Source organism: Musa acuminata, chromosome BXJ1-6 (genome assembly GCF_036884655.1).
Source record: "Musa acuminata AAA Group cultivar baxijiao chromosome BXJ1-6, Cavendish_Baxijiao_AAA, whole genome shotgun sequence".
Classification (NCBI taxonomy): Eukaryota; Viridiplantae; Streptophyta; class Magnoliopsida; order Zingiberales; family Musaceae; genus Musa; species Musa acuminata.
Genome location: NC_088332.1, coordinates 3,429,837 through 3,451,879, shown reverse-complemented (window position 1 = coordinate 3,451,879; position 22,043 = coordinate 3,429,837). Strand labels below are relative to the sequence as shown.

The following is a 22,043-nucleotide window of genomic DNA, read 5'->3' as shown; positions in this document are numbered from 1 at the left end:
GCCGACCGAAACCTGTTCGAGGAATTGCCACTAACAGCAATTACCCGACCCGCGAGAGCGCAAGAGTACAAATCACGCACAAATCCCGGCGCCGCCCATGAACTCGGTGGAAGGCAGTACCATCGTGTACAAACCCAGATATAAGGCTCAGCCTGTCACTCTCGAGACAGGAAACACGGTTCTCGCTCCACTAGAAGGCGAAGGATGGCGTGGGTCCCGAACGTCCCTTGCGAGATGAGCGTAGGATTCCCCTGTATCCTGCTCGGTGGGCGCGCTCCACCCCTTGATGAGACCGGGGCCGATGTTCGCCACGAGAAGAGTGTGCGGTGGGCGTCACCACTCTGGCAAGAGAGAGAGAGAGAGAGAGAGAGAGAAAAAGGCAAAGCGAGCGAGAAAGAGGTCGGCGCAATCGTCTTTGCCGCCAATCATGTCGTCTGCTCCTCCTCCTCCTCGCAATTAACCCTCGTCCACACGAAAATATAAGCCAAAAGCTTCGATCTCTTCCCGTTCCTTTCGTACCATTTCCGATAATTATTATTTTTTCCTGTTATCGGAAAGAAGAATCGATCGATCGGTCTCCAGATCTAGGGTTCCTTATTGCCCTCTCTCTCTCCTTTTCTTCTCCGATCTCTACTTTATTCCGGTTCTTTGTTCTCCACTTCTGTTTGTGGGAATCGATTCCAACCATGAGCGCCGTGGGCGAGCAGGTGGCGGCAGCGGCAGCAGTAGCGGTGAAAGAGGCCGATAAAGAGAAGAGGCGGCGGCGGCGCCAGAACCGCCGCCCCAAGCAGAACTCGGCCTTCCTACCAGGTCGCCTTCTGTTTACCAGGGTTTTGATTTGATTTGCTTCGGTCAAGATTTGATCTAAAGATCGGCTTTGTCTTTGGTGTTTTGTGGGGAGGATGGGCAGATGGAGGGTGCGGGTCTGTGGACTCGGCGTGCGGGCGGCCAGAGATTTGGACTGGCATCATGGGCGCCAGCCTAATCAGCGCGTCCGAAATTGCCTTCACTTCCCTGCCCGCTATGCACTTGAACGGCGACGTGGATGTGGCGGGGTTGAACTCCACATCGCCACCTGCCGGCGTGGTTGGCGGGGAAATCTCGAAATCGTGCCCCTTGCCAGCTTCCTCGTTTCCTGTAGATGAGGTCAATGTTGGTGTGGCAGCTCCTCCTCGCAATTCAAAGAAGTATTTTGATCCTCATTGGTCAGACCAGGCTGTTGAAGAGGCGATCGAGGTAATCAATATCCGTGGTTTTGTACGTACCGAGTAATCTCTCTCCCGCTTATTCTTATGTGTGTGTCTTTAATTTTGTAGAAAGGTCGCGCCTTTAAAGCAACATTTCGTGTGAATGCATACAACCGGCTTGAGGTGAAACACAAAGTTTGTCTTTGAAACGTATAAATTCTATTCTTGTTTGAATTCTTAGAGGGTAGTGGTTTCTTGGTTGCTGTAGGCCTACTGTACCATAGATGGTCTCCCCGTGGATGTTCTTATCAATGGAGTTGCTGCCCAAAATAGAGCGGTATGTGTGCTGTCCTGATCCTGCATGTATTCTCCACCATTTCTGCTTCTTTCTACAAAGAGTTGGTAGATCTATGGTACAGATTAAAAAATAGCCAATTTGACAATGTGTATATATCTGGTGAATATAATTGGGTTGGTTTTCTGAAAAATTTACAATATCTTCTACTTTATTAAACTGTTCTATTGGAGTTATATGACATATGCCATGTTTGTTTGGATTGTCAATAGCATTAATCAAAAGCACATAAGACAGTTAAAGACCAGGTTTAACGATGATTAGCATATTTGGTTACCCAAAACCTCAGCTCTGTGCTATCAGAATCTTTGACTATCCCCCGATTCCATTATCAATCCTTTACTTTGATCTTTGCATTAGTTGCTGGATTCTTGATCGTGGAGATGGTTGTCCACTGCATAAGTTTTGTTGGTTACATGATCTGTTGTAGCTATATATGAGTTTTTTCTTGAAACAAAGTACATCTAATCTAAAATTCTAATTAACTAAAAGAAAGTTCATGTATGACTCATCCTTTATTTTTCTTAAGTTCGTGCAACGTGCTTAGGGAGCTGATAAATGCACAGGGATGTGTTGGCAACTTTTTCTTTCTTCAAGAACAACTTTATGTGTTTCTCTGCAAAGCAGAGGAAGAGGCTGTGAGTATTCATTTTGAGATGTATGCATTTTTGAAGATTCTTTTGCAGATATCACCAATATATTAGAAGTTTTAGGGATTTTGTGGTATCATTAGTTTCATATGCACAGGTATTCATTTATTGATGCAAGGTGTACTATCTTTACACAATGCACATAAATATTTATTTATGATACAGCGAAACTCTATATGGATGTCACCTTGATGATTCATGTATATACTCTTGTTTGGTGTTTTTAATGATTTTGTAGATAGAAGGTGATATCGTTGCTGTAATGTTGGATCCTGTTGCATACTGGACGAAGTTGAGAGGATTAAGTATGCGTAGCAGTCCTGTTGCATCAGGTGGTTCAGATTTTCCAACTGAGACCAGTGAAGTGATTGACAAAAATGACGCCAAGAAAGAACAAGTTGATGCCAACTGCAAATCCTATACTCCTGGTAATGGCATGCACCCAATGAACAAGGGGTATCAAAATCATGAAAACAGTGGTTTTAGTGAAGCTGTTAGTAATGATATTGGAAATGGATCTGTGACATCTGATAACAGGAACAGCGGATGGAACTCTAAGTCTTCAACAGGTTCAACTAGAAATTGGGAATCTGAGCAGGGAGAAGCTGCAAGAGCTTTAGAGAGAATACATGCAATGATAAGTTCTAACCAATCAAAACGACCTACTGGTAGAGTCTTGTCTATCATCAGGAACTCTCCTCGCCGTGGGGCAGTGATTGGTTTTCTTGCTTTGAAGCCATGGCTTCCTGAAGAGGAAGAAAAGAGCAACGGACAGTTGTCTAAGAAAAACAAGGAATCTGTATTTTCAGCTGGCTTGGACTACATACAGCTGGTACCTACGGATTCTAAATTCCCAAAGATGGTAGTTTCTGTGAAAAGACTTCCAGATTGTGCAAAGGAAAGACTTAAGAATGGTGACATATCAATTGAAACTGAATTAGTTGCTGCTCAAATAGATGAGTGGAATGAAGAAAATATTTGCCCCAAAGCCCAAGTTGTTCATATATTGGGACGAGGCGGGGAAATTGAACCTCATATAAGTGCCATATTGTTTGAACATGCGATAAGTGTTGCAAACTTTACTCCTGAGTCATTGGCTTGTCTTCCAAATGTGCCATGGAAGGTTCCTGTGGAGGAATGTAAAACTAGAAAGGATCTTAGAAACATTTGCACATTTACAATTGATCCTTCTTCTTCTAATGACTTGGACGATGCATTATCTGTTGAGAAAGTGTCTGATAAAATATTCCGAATTGGTGTTCACATTGCTGATGTTTCATGCTTTGTTCTCCCAGACACAGCCTTGGATGCTGAAGCCCAAGTTCGGTCAACCAGTGTATATATTTTACAACATAAACTGCCAATGTTGCCTCCAAGACTTTCTGAAGTGTGTTCCCTTTTGCCAGGTGTGGATAGGCTTGCCTTCTCGATTATTTGGGACATTAATGACTCTGGAAACATCATCCAGTGCTGGATTGGACGGTCTGTGATTTGTTCATGCTGCAAGCTATCATATGATTACGTGCAGGATATCATTGATGAAGGATTTGAGATTGATCAATTTGGTCTTTCTGGAAAACTGCATCCTGAATTGTGTGGGCAGTTTGAATTCAAGGATGTTATTCAATCTGTTAGAAGCCTTCACGAGATCTCTAAGAAGCGGAGGGAGATTAGATTTAAACAGGGAGCCCTTGGGCTCCAGAATCCTAAGCTTGTCTTCTTGTTTGATGAGAATGGGACTCCATATGATAGCTTTCTTGACGAGAGAAAACAGTCCTGTTCACTTGTTGAGGAATTTATGCTGTTGGCAAATAAATCAGTTGCAGAGGTTATATCCAGGGCTTTTCCTGATTGTGCTCTACTTCGGAGGCATCCTGAACCTAACCTAAGGAAACTTCAAGAGTTTGAAGCATTTTGTAGCAAACATGGTTTCGAGTTAGATGCTTCATCATCTGGCAAACTTCACCTATCACTATCTAAAATAAGAGAGAAACTAAAGGATGATCCTGTGCTGTTTGACATTCTAGTCTCATATGCTTTGAAGCCTATGCAGTCAGCAACCTACTTCTGCTCGGGAGATTTAATAGGCAGGGAAAATGAGTGGGCACATTATGCACTGTCAGTTCCACTCTATACACATTTCACTTCTCCATTGCGGAGATATCCTGATATTGTTGTACATCGAACATTATCTGCGGTTGTTGAAGCTGAAGAAGTTTATGTGAAGCAAAGACAGACTTTGGTTACAGTTAACAATGGCCAAATATCTGGTGATGGAATTGTTGGTCGATGCTTTAGTGGTCTTTATTTTGATAATGATGTTGCAGAATCTGAGCAAGTTAGAGAAATACTATTATCTGCTGCTTTGAAATATAAAGTTCCTGGATCTGAAGTGCTTGCAGAAGTTGCTGCATATTGTAATGAAAGAAAACAAGCTAGCAAGCATGCTGAGGAAGCTGGAGAAAAGCTTTATCTCTGGACTCTATTGAAGAGGAGGGAGGTAATTTAATTTTGTTTTTTCACTTAGTTTATGACCTTGAGTTACACTGCTAATAAATTGTCACATGGTGTCAAGCTTCAACCAAGGAATATGAGGTTATCTGAAACATTTCACTTCTGAAATGCTTGATTCTAGTATATCACTCGTGTAGCTATTCCTGCAGGCCTGTCAATTTTCTCGACTCACAGTTAGACTGCTAACAAATATTTTATGGTAGTAAAAAAAAAAAATTATACGTATTCTATACAGAATATCCAAAACTTACTACTTTCAATTTTGATAATTCATGATTAAACTTGTTGTAACTCCAGTTCTTCTCTAATCATCAAATAAGTTAAGTTTGGAGCAATGTAAAATGACAATAAACTATTAGAAACTATTTTAAAAGAGCACATGCAGGTTCTGTGATCAAATTAAAATCCATGACATGTATCTTCTTTGTAAAATTATCCCTAGTTCCTCAAGAGGTTTAAGCCATATTCTATTATTTTCTTTTCTTTTGCCACAACAGTGGGAGACAACAAATTCATTGGTCTCAATCATAGTTCATGATATTGGTCAATTTTGGTTTCATTCGGCCAACCCGTATCAGTATCTTTAAGACTGATTTAATTTTAGCCGATCTCTCCTCTTAATAATTAGATATCGCTAAAATTAAACAAACCCAATTGGAGTTGACTGATATTGGCCAAAGCTAGCTGATTTCTCATATTTACTCTTAAATTCCAACCCAAGTTTTTTCGCTTAATATTCTTGTTTGAGCCGAATATTTTGTTATTAATCTGGTTATCCTTTGCAGGTGCTGCTTTCTGAAGCCAGGGTTCTGGGACTGGGACCAAGATTCATGACAGTTTACATAAACAATTTTGCTGTAAGGATCCTAACCCAGACACAATCGATTCTTTAACCATCTTTAATCTCATGGCTTTCTCTTTTTCTAAATAGCTCGAGAGGCGGATATATTATGATGAAGTTGAAGGCTTGGCTGTTGAGTGGTTGGAAACTTCTGGTACATTAGTTCTGGATATACCAAAGACTAAACCCTTCCAGAGAAGGGTTATCCCTGGGAAATTACGTGTAATCGAAGATGTAGCCTTGGTGCTGAACACATCTGGGTTGGTTATACCTGAAGAAGAAAATGAAGACAACACCACCTTACCTAGTACTTCCAATCTACTCCCAGCAGTTCCTGCAGCAGAAAACGATGCAACTGTTCCCCTGTGCTTTCCTTTGGTGCTCCGACTTCTATCCACCATTCCCGTTGCTCTTCATGCGGTTGGGGGGGAAAAAGGTCCAGTAGATATCGCGGCAAGACTGTATATGTGCTCGTACTTCAAATGAGGTCAGAAGATGCTCAGAAAGCATGAGAAATATGCACACACACACACACAAGTGGAATATTTCTGTCGACAGAAATCAAGGTCATGGATGGAGGATTCGACGACTTAAATGGGGTTGTACTGTGTAGATATAACATCCATGTGTAGTTGTAGGATAGCGACACCGAGGAACCTTAAAAGTAGATGGATGTTTGTTAATAATGTACTTGGAAAGGTCTCTCCTAGAGGAAGATTTAAATTTCTGTTTTGAGGTAGTGGTTGGTTTGGAGTTTCAGGTGGCCTGACTTTTTTAATCAGCCAGCTGCTTGCTGGAGTTGGGATTTGCTTAGGGCTATTTTTCAAATTGGGCAAATCCTACCCAGGGTGCTCCTGACCTCCACTTTCTATGTTATGAACTATAGCCCATCTGTGTTTTTGGTTGGTGGGCTTGATTGTAGTAATCTGTTTCACTTCCCATGTTCCCAACTCTGGATTATTACTGCCTAAAACTATACATTTCAAGTGCTTTCATAGAGCTTCTGTTATGCCCTTTTGTTGGTCTTTTATACATTATGTGGCACAGGTGAATTTAAGCAGATGTTATGATGCCATAGTCTTCTTACCTTATGATTGTTTTACTGAGTCCTTTACATATTGTTTTACTGAGTCTTTGACATATGGTTCAAGAAATCTCCCATGTGATGGTTTCTATGCAGTCAACAGAACACCTTAATGTCTTCTTTTTATTGTTAAGCAATAAACTGCTATAATATTATTTATTTTTCTAATAAATACAAATATATATATATATATATATATATATATATATATATATATTATTGGTCGAAAGGGACGAATGAGCGGCGCGAGCAGCAGCGACTCCAGAAAGCCATGGAGGATAGGGCTAAGAAACGACGGCACCCTGAAGACGATTTCGACCCGTCGCCGACATCGTCGCCGCCCTTAGCGTACGCCTGTGTCCCTCTACCCTTCTCCCGAATCCCTCTCTCGGTTTCTTGCTTAGAATCTACGGTTTCTTGATTGATGTCGGGGTGGGCGCCGATCGCAGGCAGAGGCCGGCGCGATTCCCCAAGGGAAAGACAGCTAAGAGGGGCGACGAATGACTCCCGGTCGATGGGGCCGGCGGAGATGATCTCGACAATTGGATGGATCCCCTGCTCGCCGCCAAGGAGCGTGCCAAGCGCCGCAACCGGACACGGGAGGACGAGCTCTTCGGCCCCCAGGAGGATGTCTCCTCGGCTGAAGTCCGATATGAGGTACTGCTAGCTGTTCTTGTTCTGCAAATTCCCGAAATAGGTGATGGAGATTGATCTTGGAGTTCTGTTCGTTTGTGATTCATGTTTCAAGAAACATGGCATATTTGGTAAGTCAGGTCACCTGAGAATGTTTCCTGATGGACTATTGATCATGGAGTCAAGCGATATATCTTCCTGCTCCGTTTTGGAGCTTTCTTGTTAATCTTTTGTTCAGAGGGGAGCATAAAGTGGACCACTAGGGTTTCTTTGATCTTTTGTTGTGGCCTCGGCCGTATAAGGTCTGAGTTGTGGAGTAATCACAGCGCAAATGAGCATGGTGTTGTACAACCGACCTCTCTTAATACCTAAAATGGTTGAAGCATCGATCAACTTTTTCTGATCCTTTTTGTTTCCAACAATGTGTGCAGATGGGCATGCAGCTGTGCAAACGACATATGTTGGGTGGAGGCAGCATGAGTGGGTCAATGTTTTCTAATCCTTTTGTTTCTAACAATGTTTTGTGCATTCTCTGGTCACCACACTTCTGTTAGTTTCAAGCTACAAAAGATTAGCAACATATCTATCATGCATCTAACATGACTGGTATGGTACTGAAATTAATTTTGGTACAAAACCAAACGCACTAAAGGTTCAACAGTGCATAAACAACCTTAATTATTCAATTATGACTAAATGTTAATAGTTTGGTTTAAATGTCAGCTTGTGTCAATTATATGTTTAATTGCTTAGTTTATCAGCCATACCTTAATTTGCATCGGTTCACTTGGTTAGAAGCATCCTAGACTGGTAATCTTGGAACTGATTAACGTCCTCCTTTTCTCTTTTCTCTTTCCATGTTCTTTTTCTTTTCCTGGCCAATTCCAAATAGTTGGGGCCTTGCGTCTTCTTCTTGTTGTATATGCCTTTTCCTTGCTGCATTTTGAAGCTATTGTATGTCGTAACTAGGTATTTCTATCGAATTGAGTTAAGAATTTTATATAATAATTGAGGATGAAGCTTTCAGTTGTGCTTTTGGTTGGCACACAAAAAAGTAGCTTCGAGGTGGCAAATGTACTAGTGACCATGTTATATGTTGGATTCATAGCCATCATTATGAAGAAAACATTGATAGGTGAAACAAATTTGGTCCTATAGGTTATATATGCAGAGGCATGATAGATTTTCCCCATCTTTGGATGTTTGTAATGATAAATTTTTTGTTCTCTAAAGCCTGATAATCGTTATATTGGATACCTGTGCATTATGTGGCTTCTTTGTGTTTTTAGCCTCTCATTTAGTGAGCTACCTAGACCAATTCCCCACACTTCTTGGTTGCTAGAAGTAATTTTGGTGCGGGCATCATGAGTCATGCTACAACAAGCCTGACTGTGTTTGGAGCTGGATCTGGTGGCTTTGAAACCCACACTGAGGAGTAAAAACAATGATCCACTGTGTTCAATATGATATACACTGTCTATCAGTATCCATCAACTTCCTTAAGACAATGTTAAAGATGATGTTCTTGGTCAAATCAACAAGACTGCCTTGCGGGCCATCTCTTTTTAGTGTTACTATGGAAAGCATTGTTCTGTCTGAAGCTGGATCGGGTGGCTTTAAAACCCACACTGAGGGGTAGAAACAATGATTCACGGTGTTCAATATGATATACACTTTCTGGCTATTGGTATTCAGTATTCATCAACATCCTTAAGAGAACCTTGAAGATAATGTTCGTGGTCAAATCAACAAGATGGTATTGCTGGCCTTATCTCTGTTTGGTTTTATTATGGAAACCATTACTCTTGTGATTTTGTTATTGTTTTCGTTATCCTTTTACTATGGTCATAGTTGTTTATCTCATAACCGTGATGTTAGCAGGTTGTTAATTAAAGGACTAGAGCATGATCCTAATTTGGCATAATTTCCCATGTACATTAAAAATTTAATCACATTACATCATTTCGACCAATTTGGTTCTTGTTCACATTGTCTTAATGTTGTTTCTTAATATGAAAGTATTTGTTTATGTTGATTTTGTTGACCTCTAATCTGTTCAATTTTTTCATTTGCTGTTGTTTCTTAATGTTGTTTATGTTGTTCACAATTGTTTATGATGATTATCTTTGGCAGGATAATGATAACTTTGAGGATGATGGTATTCGAATAGAACCATTCAATTTGAAACAAGAGAGAAGGTTACTTTGATGCAAATGGGAATTTGTTGAATATGCCAAACAAAATGAAATCAAGGTGATGTTCCTCCTTTACATTTTCTTATTTTTTTTTCTTTTTATTTTTCTTGAATGTTTGTTCTTCTCCTTCTCCCCTGTTTTCCTACTCCTTTCTATGTCTATATGTACTGTGAGATGTCCACGACTTTATTTCTTCTTAATCCAGGATACATGGCTGGATAGTGTTGAAGTTGACACTAGGTTTGCAGAAAAGTTTCAGCGAAAATTAACTGTAAAAGTGGTATATGAGGACCTTTCTTCAGGTGATATAGGAAAAATAAAAAGAAGAATTGCAAATGCACTTCAGCCAGGAGAAATGGTAACTTCAATAGTATATTAATACCTTCTAGGCAACATTTTTTTCTGCTGTTCATTACGATCAGTGATCGATGAACTTGGCTAGTGCTCATCTCATCACATTGGAGTCTTAACTTGTGTAGGAGATAATTGAACTGACTTATTAGTTTTTTTCAACTTCTTGAATTTATTAGTTACTACAATACATATAATTATTAGTTGTCATCTGGGAGGAAAATTAAACCCATTTTGTTAGGTTTTCATCTTTATTTCTTTTAATGAGTTTGTAGCTGATGATATAGTTGCACATTTATTCTTGTTCTGGTTGTAATTTATATTTGGTAGGGATTAATCCTTTGTTTTGTCAAAGCACCGAAGCAGTTTGCTCAAGTAGTGACACATGGAGGGATAGTGGATGAAAAACAATAAAGCTGGATGGATATTGAAGCTTACAGCATGGAGAATTGGTATGGTTAGCAAAGAAGTCCCTGGATCTTAATGCATTAAGATGCATGCTCTGTAGTAGTTATACTTGCAGCATGGAAAATGGTATGGTTAGCAAAGAAGTCCTTGAATAATAATGCATTAAAATGCTTTGCAGTTTTATTCATAACTAGCAAAGAAGTCCTTGAATAATAATAATCCATAGAACCAGACTTTGAAAGCACCGGCTGTTGAATATATTTGAAAGCACATACATCTCTGTTCTGATTCTAGAAAACTTTCTGTCTCGTAAGAACACTAAATGAATTTTCTGTTTACAGAAATTCTTTCTTCGTCCAAAAATTGTACCTTGATTAACAATTTTTGCATCATATGCATGAGACATGTTCTGGTAACTCGAACATTTTGGGTATATCAGCTAATAAACAATTCTGTGTAGGTAAAGAGATTTAAGACCCTAGAAAGTTATTACTCTTATGAATATTATCCTCCTCTTCTGTAACCCATTCTTGATTTTTTTTTTTTAATTAAATGTGGTAACAGAATGGAGTGGTGAATTTCTTGACTGAACTTTACGTTCCCTGCATCACAATCAATCTTTGATCTCCATGTATGTCTCTTTTTCACTATTCTCTCCTTTTATAAATAATTAAATAGATTATTTGTCTTCTTTTCTTTATTGGCATATTGTTAAAATCTGGCTTATGATGGCACACCCCAAACGTTGGACAATCATTATCATCTTTGGAGACTTCATTTCAAAATTTTGGTTGTAGACTTTCTCCAAGATGAGAAAATTGCACTAAAGATCCAAGAAGCATTAACATGTTGAACGTGAGGAAGAGCTTGCCGTGAAATCAAGGCAACTCTTCCAAATTCTTTGCTATAATTTATATGGGGAAAGGGTAGAGATAAGCGGCAATTTTACTTAATCTAGAGTCTTTTGGATATAATAAGCCTTTTTGTTAGAGTACAACCTGATGCATTAATTGAATTAAATATAGTTTTTTGTGCCAAGTATGCCCACTAGCTCAAACACCACTTGACGTGGGTTTTAGGTGGGCTACACTTTAAAAAGTTGCATCGACGACCTTATAATTATGAAAGTAAAATATCTAGGTCGATTTATCCTAATGACGTCAGATTTAGCGATGGAAACATGAAAAGAAAGGGCAAAAAGGTAATGTTAACGTTCGATGGCGGACGATGATGTTGGTGGTAGCGGATGGCGTCGCTGGCATCGACATCGACACGATTGCTTGGCTACCTTCGACGACGATAAGATCCGCTCTCACTATAACGTCACCTGCTCCAATGAGAAGTGCGTCGTCGACCTCATCACTGCCCTCCTCGCATTGCTATACATCTATGTTAGCGTAGACGTGGATGGTGGTGGTCGTCGTAGCACTTATGGCGAAGATGGTGGCTGCCTTGCCGTTGACCCGTTAAGCAAATCCTAACCTCAAGTCGAAGCTAGGGTCGTCGAAGCTCTTGTCGCTCCCCTTGTTGTGTCAATTCTGGCACTATCTCTCGTCGAGCGACCCTTTTGCTCCTCGACAACTACGTTGACGCCGAAGTAGATTTAGAGCGACGAAATGGTCGCTCAGCAGGAGGTGGTGTCGAAACTGACACGAGAGAGACAAGAGCTCTGGCGACCCCAGCTTTGGGTCAAGGTTGGGATCTGCCCAACGGGTTAGTGGCGAGGCAGCCACCATCTTCGTCGTAGATGCCCTGCGACCACCACCATCTGTGTCGACACTGACGCAATTGCCGCTCGGCAATTGTGTCAACGTCAATACAAATGCAGAGCGTGGCGTGCTCCTCGTGGAGGCGAGTAACATTACGGTGAGAGCAAACCTTATCGTTGTCGGAGGCGGCTAGGTAACTGTGTCGGCGGCGACGTCCGCCATTGAATGTTAAAGTTATCTTTTTTGTCTTTTGTTTTAGTTAATAAAACTGATGTCGTTAGAGTAAATGAACCTAGATGTTTCACTTTCGTAACTATAGGGATGTCAATATAATTTTTTGAAGTGTAGAGACTGTGACGCTAAATGTAACTAACTACAAGAGATAATATGTAATTAACCCTTTTTAAACTCACTGACAAGGTGGGTTTCTATTTCTTTGAATATTTGATATATTTTGTTTCAAATAAGTCAAGGTGCATATTAGTTGTCTGCTTGATATATACACTCATGACACTATTGTGATCCCAAGTCAAGGTGCATATTATTTTGTTTCAAATAAGTCAAGGTGCATATAAGACAAGCTATCGTATACTTTGTTATATAGATATATACACTCATGACACTACTGTGATCCCAAGTGATAGAATATGATCATGACTGTTGATACGTATGTTGCATTTTCTCGAGACAGATGCATTAAATGACAAAGAAACAACTTTGCTTTTAAAGGAAGGCTGCTTATATTGACTCCCACCTTGCATTGGGAAGAACCTCGTGTACCGAGTGCCCCTATCGTAGATGATATATCATTCCCCAAACCCACCAAAGGAAAGTGAAATCAACTTTTCTAATGGTACAACATATATGGATGGACCAACAGGATGTACTGAGTGTACCAACTCTTGGTACAAACTCATACACAGCCATTTTTTAATGACCATGTCTCCTTAACCCAACCAAGTATACAAACTCATACAAACCCAACTTGGATACCTATTTTTTCTATCCATGTTCATCCTAAATCCTATTTATCCATTTTCTTGATCGGTGAGTGCCCAAATCATGACTCAAGCAGGTTGGATGAGCATGGTACCTAAAAATACCTGAATGGTTGCCATGCCTAAAAGAGGACCATGTGAAGCTATGTCACCTCACTACTGATTACTCATCTGCTAAAAAGATTTCATTGGGTTGTATTAATGAATCAGGAATTCTTATCATGCTTATCGAGTCCTCAGTGACTTTATTATGCATGCTATCACAGTACTGATCTGCATAATTGGCAGAGCATACTGCACTTTGGGACAGTGATATTCTGCTGCAAGTATCCTAACGATATTGATTTTATTGACGGAAATATGAAAACAAAAGGTAAAAAAGTAATCTTAATGTTCGATGGCGAATGACGACGATGTCGTTGGCGTTGACGTTAACATAGTCACCTGGTCACATTCGATGATGATAAGGTTCGATCTCATTGCGACATCATTGGTATCCATGAGGAGTGCGTCATCGACCTCATCATAGCTTATCTTATGTCGCTCTGCGTCGATATTGGCATAGTTGTTGAGCGGCAATTACGTCGATCTCGACGCATATGGTGTTGGTCGCTATGGCATCTATGATGAAGATGATGGTTGTCTCGTCGTTGACTCAATTGGATCCTAACCTCAACTTGAAGCTAGGGAAGTTGGAGCTCCTATCGCTCCACAACTACCTCAACACAAATGCAGAGTGACAAAAGGATCGCCCAACGAGGTGTCGAAACTAACACGACAACAAGGGGAGTGACATAAGTTACAACGGCCCCAACTTTAGGTTGTGGCTAGGATTTGCTCAACATGTCAGCTACGAGGTTGACGCTAGCGATGTCGTCCGCTACCATCAAACATTAAAATCATGTTTTTGCTATTTGTTTTTATAATTCTATCGATAAAATTGATATTGTTAGGATAAATATACCTAGATGTTTTATTTTAACATGCTAATGTAACTACCTTAAATGTTTCAATAATACATGTATGTATATACCTACCAGAAACAAACACCTTCTTAAACTGAAATCCTTCTGCTTACGTTTGAGATTCATGAGATGTTGATATTTGTTGTCAGTTATGCAAGCAACTGCAAATTTGATCGACAACCATTAGTATTAGTTACATGATTTTGGTGTCGTTATTAGAATTCAAAGACACCTTGGTATAATCTATATACTTGTATTAATTATGCAAGCAACTGAACAATTTTTAACACGTGTTCAGATACACATATTTGACGAACCAAAATGGTACGCACAGTGAGAGAGATTCAGAGCGCTGCGACCAACTGATAGGTGAAGGGAATATTATAAATTTCTTGGATCGATCGGAACCCTCTCTCTCTCTCTCTCTATCTTATTCGCTTGGTGTTGGATCGGACTTGAGCCCAGTGGGGAAAATCTTCATGCGAACAAAATTAAATCCATGACATGAAGTCCAAGCCTGTGACGTAAGCTTAGATTGATAGTACTGACACTTACTAAATTTATATTCTCTTGTGCACATGACTGACTGGGATTATGATAGAGAGATGGAATATATATATATATATATATATATATATATATATATATATATATATAATCTCAACAGATGATTCATATTTACTTTGAACTTTTCCTTTTCACTCTTCCGGATAGAAAAGCTGGTGGGTACACTCCGCCTGTGGAGATGATTCAACAGTATGTAAATTTTTGTAACCTCCAGTACCTGTATAAATCAAATACTTCCCGCAGGATAGGATTTACTAACCTGTCAAGCCTGTCACAATCCTAAAGTTAGCTAAAGTTCAAAAATAAAAAAACTTGAAACAACAGTTAGGACCATCATTATATTCACAGAATAAAAGGAAAAAAAAAAAAAAGTCTTACCGTCATCATATGAGACTCGAGAGCGACATAGCATCATCATCAGCAAATCTATTTGCACTCTCTGGCGGTCTATGGAAAAGTAGGTGCGCCACCGACCGATCGATGGGATTTGTCTCTGTTTCCATGTCCACGTATGCTGCAGACCTGCTTATGACCAGAAACATAAAAGATTAAGAAAACCACATCATATATGGTGCAGAAAACTATGCTGCTTTGTGCTGCTTTCAATCCTTCTCTTGAGAGAGATTGAACAAGAAAGTACATGGAAATCCTTATCCATGTAACTGAATATACCAGTTGAAAATATATTTCAAAAACCAAATGCAACACATCATTGGCTTAGTGCAAAACCATGTTGTAACACAACTTTTGAACAAAAAAAATGCAGCATTAATAACTAATGGTCCTAAATATTTCAGGCTGTGGGAAATTATAAGCACACACTGGAAACCAAGTTCGGTTCACTATTACAGTTCCTTCCAAGACAAAACAACAAAAAAGGAATTTTGCTAAATCATACAGTTAAATTTAGGCTTACTTTCTTAAATTTGCTGTACCATGTACTCCTCTTCGACACTCTACCTTCTCATTGTTTGCAGCAGCAAAACCGTGTCTCTGTTCTGCACTCCTGGCCAATCGGTATAAACTGTCCCTTATACATAGCTTTGTTCTAAGATCCAACTGCAATGAGAACAACCAGAATTAAATTCATTTTAATGTAATGTGAACCTCTCACTTACTGCCTAATTCATAGACAACCTATTTATGAAAGAGACTGGCGAAGCATGTAAGTTGATCTTTTTCTACATAGCATGCATGTAAGATAAAGATACAAAGTTCAACTTCTGATGCAAGAAGAGACAATGCACAAATCAGGTAGTGAGCATAACAAAGCACACAGGCATACTTAAAAAATGAAATTGTCCAACTGCAACAATCAGAAATATACCTGACCTATGACATCCTGAAGCTGCTGAAAGCTAATAGCTTTTACAGCAGCATCTTCAGAGAAAACAGATGGTATTGACGAGCTTTTCCCCACTGTAAAATCCATATCTGTTGCATGAAGCTCTAAACCCATGTTCCCTGTGTCACTAACAATCATTTGTTCGAGATTATCAGGCTGCTCCTTAACTGAATTATCCAGCTCTAGTAGTCCTATGCTTGGTTTTTCTACCATTTCTTTGAGATGCTTGACTGGATCTTTTGATATAAGATCAGGTAAATTCTCCATGCCATGGGAGGTGTTACTAATAGCCTGAGCTGAGATCTCAAAAGAGGAGGAAGGATTTTGTTTGCATTCATTTATAGAGCTCGACATTGTGGGCATAAGAAGATCCTGGTACAGAAGTTTGTCCTCAATATGAGCATCAAGTTTGAGGGCAGGCATATAACTTGAAGGGTCGGATTTCATGAAACAATTATGCTTTGGAAGAATCTGAGATTGATAAGGTTCAAAACCTGCAAAACATCAGCCCAAATATTTCATACTGACCAATTGTTGTATGTCTAAGGGCAAAGAAAGATAACTTGTGTCGATCAGATCCTAACCTTTTCCCTCTACTTCAGATGGGCAGTGCCTACTAAGCTGCTCTGTTTGGATATTGATATGGGGCTGCTGAAACTTTAAAAAAGAGATATATCAACTAATATCCATAAACCAATTCCTCTTTACGCGTAGCGATGATTAACAATGAAAGTCCAAACAGATGTTTAACCATGCAGAAGAGAGTAGGAGTTATGAGCATACACAATGTTAACTTGTTCTAGTCCAAGACTTCCAAGTAACATGATCTTTTGAAGGAAAAAAAATCATGATCTTTTCAAGTAGGCTGACTTTCAACCATTGATCCATTGGATTAGGTTAATTGAACTAATAAAAGAACAAGTTAGATTATCAAGAATAAACTAAGGAGTTATATCTCAATCTTCTATTGAATTCAGCACAAACAGCCAACCAACTCTCGATCACTTTAGAAACTACAAATATACATGGCAACTCAACAATAGCAAGAATGCATAAGGTTTAACCCAGCTACCTCACATTCATTCAAGCTATTCACATTGCCAAATTCTGTTAGAGCTGATTTCGTCTCGCTCCCTCCACCACCATCATATGGCTGCAGGGATAAATTAAACAAATTTTGAAAAAGGTTTCATGGATAATCATTCAACAATGTCAGTCAAACACAACAGTTATACGGTGAGATGGAACTGTATAATAACCTGTTCTGTGCTTCTGAGTAATTCAAAGGACTGGTTGGCCAGACATGATTGCCTATGATTATTAACCTCTGGTGTATTGCTTTCAGGCAAGGAACTGATGTTTGCACAATATGCTGATGCATCATTAAAGTCTCTGAATTCTAAAGTCGATGATTCAAAGCCTGAAATGAAAGTATCTTCTGGATAAAAAATGTCATTTGAAGAAGATGAAATCCGTGACCAGCCATCTGTATTGCTCCATTGCCCAAACGTAGGGTCACAATTTCTCCAAAAGAAACAGAATAAATGAAAACAGATGGTCATACAAGAATACAAAATTAGAATTAAAGCCTTAATCTGAAATACCAACTTTCTGACCTACCTGAACATTGTATCAACGTCCTCAAAATTGCTTATATCAGACCAGTCATAGTACAGAAGATCGGTTTCTCGATCATTGTCATTCTCCAAAAAAGTAAGTTTAGAATCAGCTGTAGTATTATTATCAAATGACAGTTGGCAGATGCCGATCTCTTCTACAGTGCCCCTACTTGCACCAATAGAATAGCTTGTGCTGCACGTGTTGCTGTCTAAACCTACATTGTGTTTAAGTTGTCAGGAATTTGACGATTCCCAGGAGTTGAAAAGGTACGGACAAAGGATCATGTGAGGCTGACAAGTTATTTTTATAGCATGAGGCAACAAACCTGCAACGATCCTGGAATTTCCAATTTCCAAAGGGCAAATGTTTGTCCCTTCTTTTCTCCAAACGCCGTTAGTCTTGGACACTATGCTATCTTCACTTGTTTCAGTGACAAGAATATCACCCGAAGCTAGAGACTCTTTGACTGGTCTACCATGTCGGTGGGCCACTCTTTGGTCATCGTTTTCGCCAAATTTACCAAAAACAATATCCTCAATCTGGATGGTCAGTTAAAAGCCATATAAAAAGTTACCACTGTAATCTGTAGATAAAGTTCAATTTGTTTATGACAGAGGAAGAATAACTCAAAACTAACAAATAATTGACTTTCAAAAAGAGTGAGGCATGATTCATGGATGATCTATTTTGTCTTGCTTCAAAAAGGAGACAAAAGGAAAATTTGTGCCTCATGTCAACTAGCATATTAAAATCATCACTTCCTGGAAGATATTTATAAAGCAAAATGTTCCCACTTTTCATTTGTTCCTTTTTTTTTTCTCTTTTTCAAGTAAGAAACAATGCATAAAATGACTCCAGTCTTATCCTTTTCTCCCTTGTGAAGAGAGCATTTCGGTGAATTTCGGCCACCACAAAAGGTCAGAACTCTTAAAAGACCATGCAATTATAATCTTCGGTGTTCCTTGCTCTCTCCCACAGATGCAAAAGGGGAAACATCAAAGATATTAGATGCACAAACAAAACTCAACCAAACTATACCACTTGCATTCAGGACACCATGGCTTCTATATGTGTGTGTGTGTGTGTACAAGGGGCTGGTGAAATTGAAAATAATGTCATTTTCCAAGAGACGCAAAAATATGATTGTCAGCCAGGAACAAGGGGAAAGCCAAATAGCACAAAATAAACACAACCACCATTATTTTAAATTTCATAGCATGCTAGGTTTCAAAATTGGAACCATTTGAGTAATTATCACGCCAATGGTTAAGTTCTCTCACACGATGCTTGCTGAATTGTTCACACTTCTGTTTCTGTTGCAGGATATAACAAATAGATACGCAGGTCACCGTACTAGTCCGAAGACTAAATGAACTGTAAAATTTTTAAAAAGTTGCCAAAGGAGGCACATGCGGAAGGTTGAAAAATGGCTAAAACATATGTTCCTTGGAATAAAATATTCTTGTTCATCATAATAAAGTAAAGTTGCATATAATAACCCTCCCTAGGCCCTGTGTTGTCAAAAGTCTAGAGCTCTAGGTTAAGCCCTTTTTTTATCTTTAGAAAATGAAACTTTCCATAACAAGCATTCGTCACCCTGTGACTGTTTGTTGCCTCCTATTCATACCATTCCCAAGGGACATGCAAAGACTGGTTGATAACTTTCAAGGTAGTACCTATTGTGTTGATCACATTGGAAGAGAAACATGGTGACATCTTCAGTCTAGTAACAAATACCAGCTGCCGAATCTCTTCCAAAGTGGTTCAGGATGGCCGGCATCTTACTTGGGGATATCTCTCAAATCTATTTACTGTGGACTCAGTCCCAAGGTCATCTATTCTGCAGCCGCAGCTACTCTTGATATTATCCAGTGCAGATGGACAATGAATCAATATTTCTCTTTTAAATCCTTCTGTGCTTTTCAAAAAGGTTGGTCCTTCCTCTGGCAAGAATTTTTGGCTAAAAGATCACATGCAAGTGTGTCTTCTTTACATCATTAGCTGCTCATAGTTGTATACTGAAGAAGCAGAACTTCCTTGCATTTACATGTCGATTCATTTTTCCATTCAGCTACAGAGACTGATGATCACTTACTCTTATCTGCCCTTTTGTTATAATTCATTGGAGGGATTGTGTTTCCAACTAAGGCATTTGATGTCACCTTGTGTTAGGATCCTTTTATTTTCTGAGCTTTGAATAATGTTTTATTGAGTTTGTCTAGTTCAATAAAAATTGGACACATATTTATTTGATATTTATTTATTATTTAAGAGTCAAAGTCCTAAGGGACTCTGGGTGGAACTCTATAAATAGGAATGTATCTATTTCTTTTCAGCAATCAATGAAATATTATTTCAGTCTTCTAACAAACCCAAAGAGACTGATCCCCTCGAAATGATCAAAGAGGTCGGTCCCCTCGACCATCGTCGCTGTTTCCCGGACAGCGGACCACCCCCATCCTGCTCGAGCGAGAAAGCGCCACCGCCTCTGTTTCCTAACCGTTGTCCTCGGCATCTCTATAGCCGCCTTAGTCGCGCCTCTACCGGAGACAGCGCAGCCAACATCTCCTACCCTCGACGAACCATCCCAGCCCTCAGTAGCGTGCCTCCCAGCCGAAAGCAACGTGAGGGCAGTTGCACCCCATCCCGCTCGAGCGAGAAAGGGCCACCGCCTCTGTTTCCCAGTCGCGGTCTTCGGCATCTCTACAGTCGCCTCAACCGCGCCTCCGTCGGAGACGACGCTGCTAGCATCTCCTACCATCGGCGGACCATCCCAACCCTCAGCAACGCACCTCCCAGCCGAGAGCAGCGTGACGACAGCCACACCCCATCCTACTCGAGCGATAAAGGGTCGCCGTCGTTGCTTCCCGGCCAGCGAACCACCCCCTTCGTCGCTCCCCACGCTGACGCTACCGCCTTCCAGCCCCCACAGCCGCACTATCGTCTCCCTCCTAGCCTAGGCGATCACTCCCCTTGGGTCACAACAGCCGCAGCCGCCCTCGGGCGCTCCAGCCCCACAGCCTCAGCCCTCGACCGCTCACGATCCCTCGGCGCTCGCACCCCATACAACGACAGAAACAAGGCTGCAACCTTTCCTCCTCGCAGCGACTGCAGCAAGCCTTTACGTTGCCCTCGGCATCTGCTTCCTCAGCAGCTTCGCACTCTCTTACGCCCTCAATGATGCCTCAAGCCAAACTTCACAACAGTCGCACCGGATAGTGCAGTACTGATGCCCTTGAACTGACACCAGAAACAGGAGTTGGAGATTACAGATCTGCAGTCTTATGCAATGGCTACTGATAACTCAGTGAAAGCCCAATTAGAAGCCTTGGAAACCATAATTAAGAACTGGCTGCAAGAAACCCTTAACAATTTTAAAAAGAGTCTATTGGAGAGCTCTAGCAAGTTTCAACAAAATGAAACTTCAAGTCTTACATTGAACTGATCCGGAGACATAGGAAAAATAAACCAAGAATAAAACACAAGCTATCCACACATGAAGGTGGAATTCCCAAGATGAGAACGATAGAGATCCGACCGGTTGGATCTCTAGAACAGAAAAAATTTTCCGTTTTCACATTACTCCAGAAGAATCCAAGGATTATGTTCCCAAAGCTTGCATATACAAGACTAAGCATCAACTACACCTAACAAATCGCTCAAATCCAAATGAATGTCTTCATTCAAAGAAAATTAGATAACGCATCATGATAAAACCCATCCCCATAGCTAAAAACACATCGTTGTGGACAGATGTAACTGAATCACGAAGAATCCAAAAACCTAACTATGAAATCTGCCAAGAGTTGTCGATCTCAAAGTGTGGTATCAGAAAAAGAGAATCTAGCATCAATTACTACCTTATCTACCCGAAGAAACTAAACACCTAACTATGAAGTCTACCGAGAAGGTGCCGATCTCAAAGTGTGGAGAGAGAGAGAGAGAGAGAGAGAGAGAGAGAGAGATTCTAGCATCAATTACTACCTTATATACCCGAAAAAACGATAAATAGCATATTACAAGAAATCCACAAGATAAAAAAGGCAATAAATAAAAGAAAACAAAACAAAAATCTGCTATAAATTCGAGTGTAAGAAAATATACCTCGCGCTCGTTCCAAGTTGCCATCCTTCAGCCGGAGCCCGTCAAGTCCCCTTAAATCCAATTCTCCCTGCAAAATCGACACTCTATAGTCAGACCGCAAGAACAAACAACCCACCATCCTAAATGCTCCATATCAAGAAAAGAAAGAAATGATCACATCAAAAGAATCACAAACCTCAGATCAACAGATACCTCACGAACTCAAGAACCAGGAATCATGGAGACGAGCGGGACCAGAAACCCTGAACATGAAAGCAAAAAAGATTCAGATATCAAATAGAAACTCAAACTCGGATCAACAGAGACCTCATGAATCCCCTCCCTGTCCACCTCAAGATCTCAAGAACCAGGAATCATCTACCGAAGAACGGAACCAGAAACCCCAACCTTAAAAAGAAGCTGTACTGTATCTGGGTTGGCTGCCTCCTCTCTCTCTCTCTCTCTCTCTGTCTCTAGAGACTTCTTCTCCTCTGGTCGGCGTCCCGGAACGAATTCTTTTACCGGGATAGAAGAGCAA

General features: G+C 40.2%; 2 protein-coding genes and 1 pseudogene across 7 annotated transcripts; 2 read left to right on the top strand and 1 right to left on the bottom strand.

Annotated features, from left to right (window-relative positions):
* The first annotated feature begins 323 nt into the window (after window positions 1-323).
* On the top strand, window positions 324-6,544 carry LOC103986707 (DIS3-like exonuclease 2). The gene is made up of 7 exons (XM_009404796.3): window positions 324-810; window positions 911-1,236; window positions 1,317-1,370; window positions 1,456-1,524; window positions 2,431-4,692; window positions 5,492-5,563; window positions 5,638-6,544. The coding sequence occupies exons 1-7, from the start codon at window positions 687-689 to the stop codon at window positions 6,031-6,033; spliced, it is 3,303 nt and encodes a 1,100-aa protein (XP_009403071.2). The 5' UTR covers window positions 324-686; the 3' UTR covers window positions 6,034-6,544.
* Window positions 6,545-6,861: 317 nt separating this feature from the next.
* Window positions 6,862-10,562, top strand: LOC135675669 (uncharacterized; annotated as a pseudogene).
* A 3,561-nt stretch (window positions 10,563-14,123) lies between these two features.
* LOC135675667 (protein LNK1-like) lies at window positions 14,124-22,043 on the bottom strand. Of its 6 annotated transcripts, none has more exons than XM_065186041.1 (12): window positions 21,914-22,043; window positions 21,702-21,768; window positions 21,527-21,593; window positions 17,748-17,961; window positions 17,423-17,636; window positions 17,062-17,326; window positions 16,875-16,955; window positions 16,387-16,459; window positions 15,785-16,296; window positions 15,374-15,516; window positions 14,836-14,982; window positions 14,124-14,725 (listed from the first exon to the last, which is right to left on the bottom strand). In XM_065186041.1, the coding sequence occupies exons 3-11, from the start codon at window positions 21,548-21,550 to the stop codon at window positions 14,841-14,843; spliced, it is 1,668 nt and encodes a 555-aa protein (XP_065042113.1). In that variant the 5' UTR covers window positions 21,551-21,593; window positions 21,702-21,768; window positions 21,914-22,043; the 3' UTR covers window positions 14,124-14,725; window positions 14,836-14,840. The 6 variants fall into 6 exon arrangements, with proteins under 6 accessions (XP_065042113.1, XP_065042115.1, XP_065042116.1 ...); XM_065186043.1 differs by having other exon boundaries at window positions 14,836-14,979; XM_065186044.1 differs by having other exon boundaries at window positions 16,387-16,453.

Excerpts from the sequence above, each read along its gene's own strand:
- LOC135675667 (XM_065186041.1), bottom strand. The coding sequence starts at position 21,550 with ATGGCAACTTGGAACGAGCGCGAG. Across the intron at positions 17,327-17,422 it reads GACGTTGATACAATGTTCAG|AAATTGTGACCCTACGTTTG; the intron begins GTAGGTCAGAAA and ends TTTCTTTTGGAG. Across the intron at positions 16,297-16,386 it reads ATCTGAAGTAGAGGGAAAAG|GTTTTGAACCTTATCAATCT; the intron begins GTTAGGATCTGA and ends GATGTTTTGCAG.
- LOC103986707 (XM_009404796.3), top strand. The coding sequence starts at position 687 with ATGAGCGCCGTGGGCGAGCAGGTGGCGGCAGCGGCAGCAGTAGCGGTG. Across the intron at positions 1,525-2,430 it reads TTGCTGCCCAAAATAGAGCG|ATAGAAGGTGATATCGTTGC; the intron begins GTATGTGTGCTG and ends ATGATTTTGTAG. Across the intron at positions 5,564-5,637 it reads TTTACATAAACAATTTTGCT|CTCGAGAGGCGGATATATTA; the intron begins GTAAGGATCCTA and ends TTTTCTAAATAG.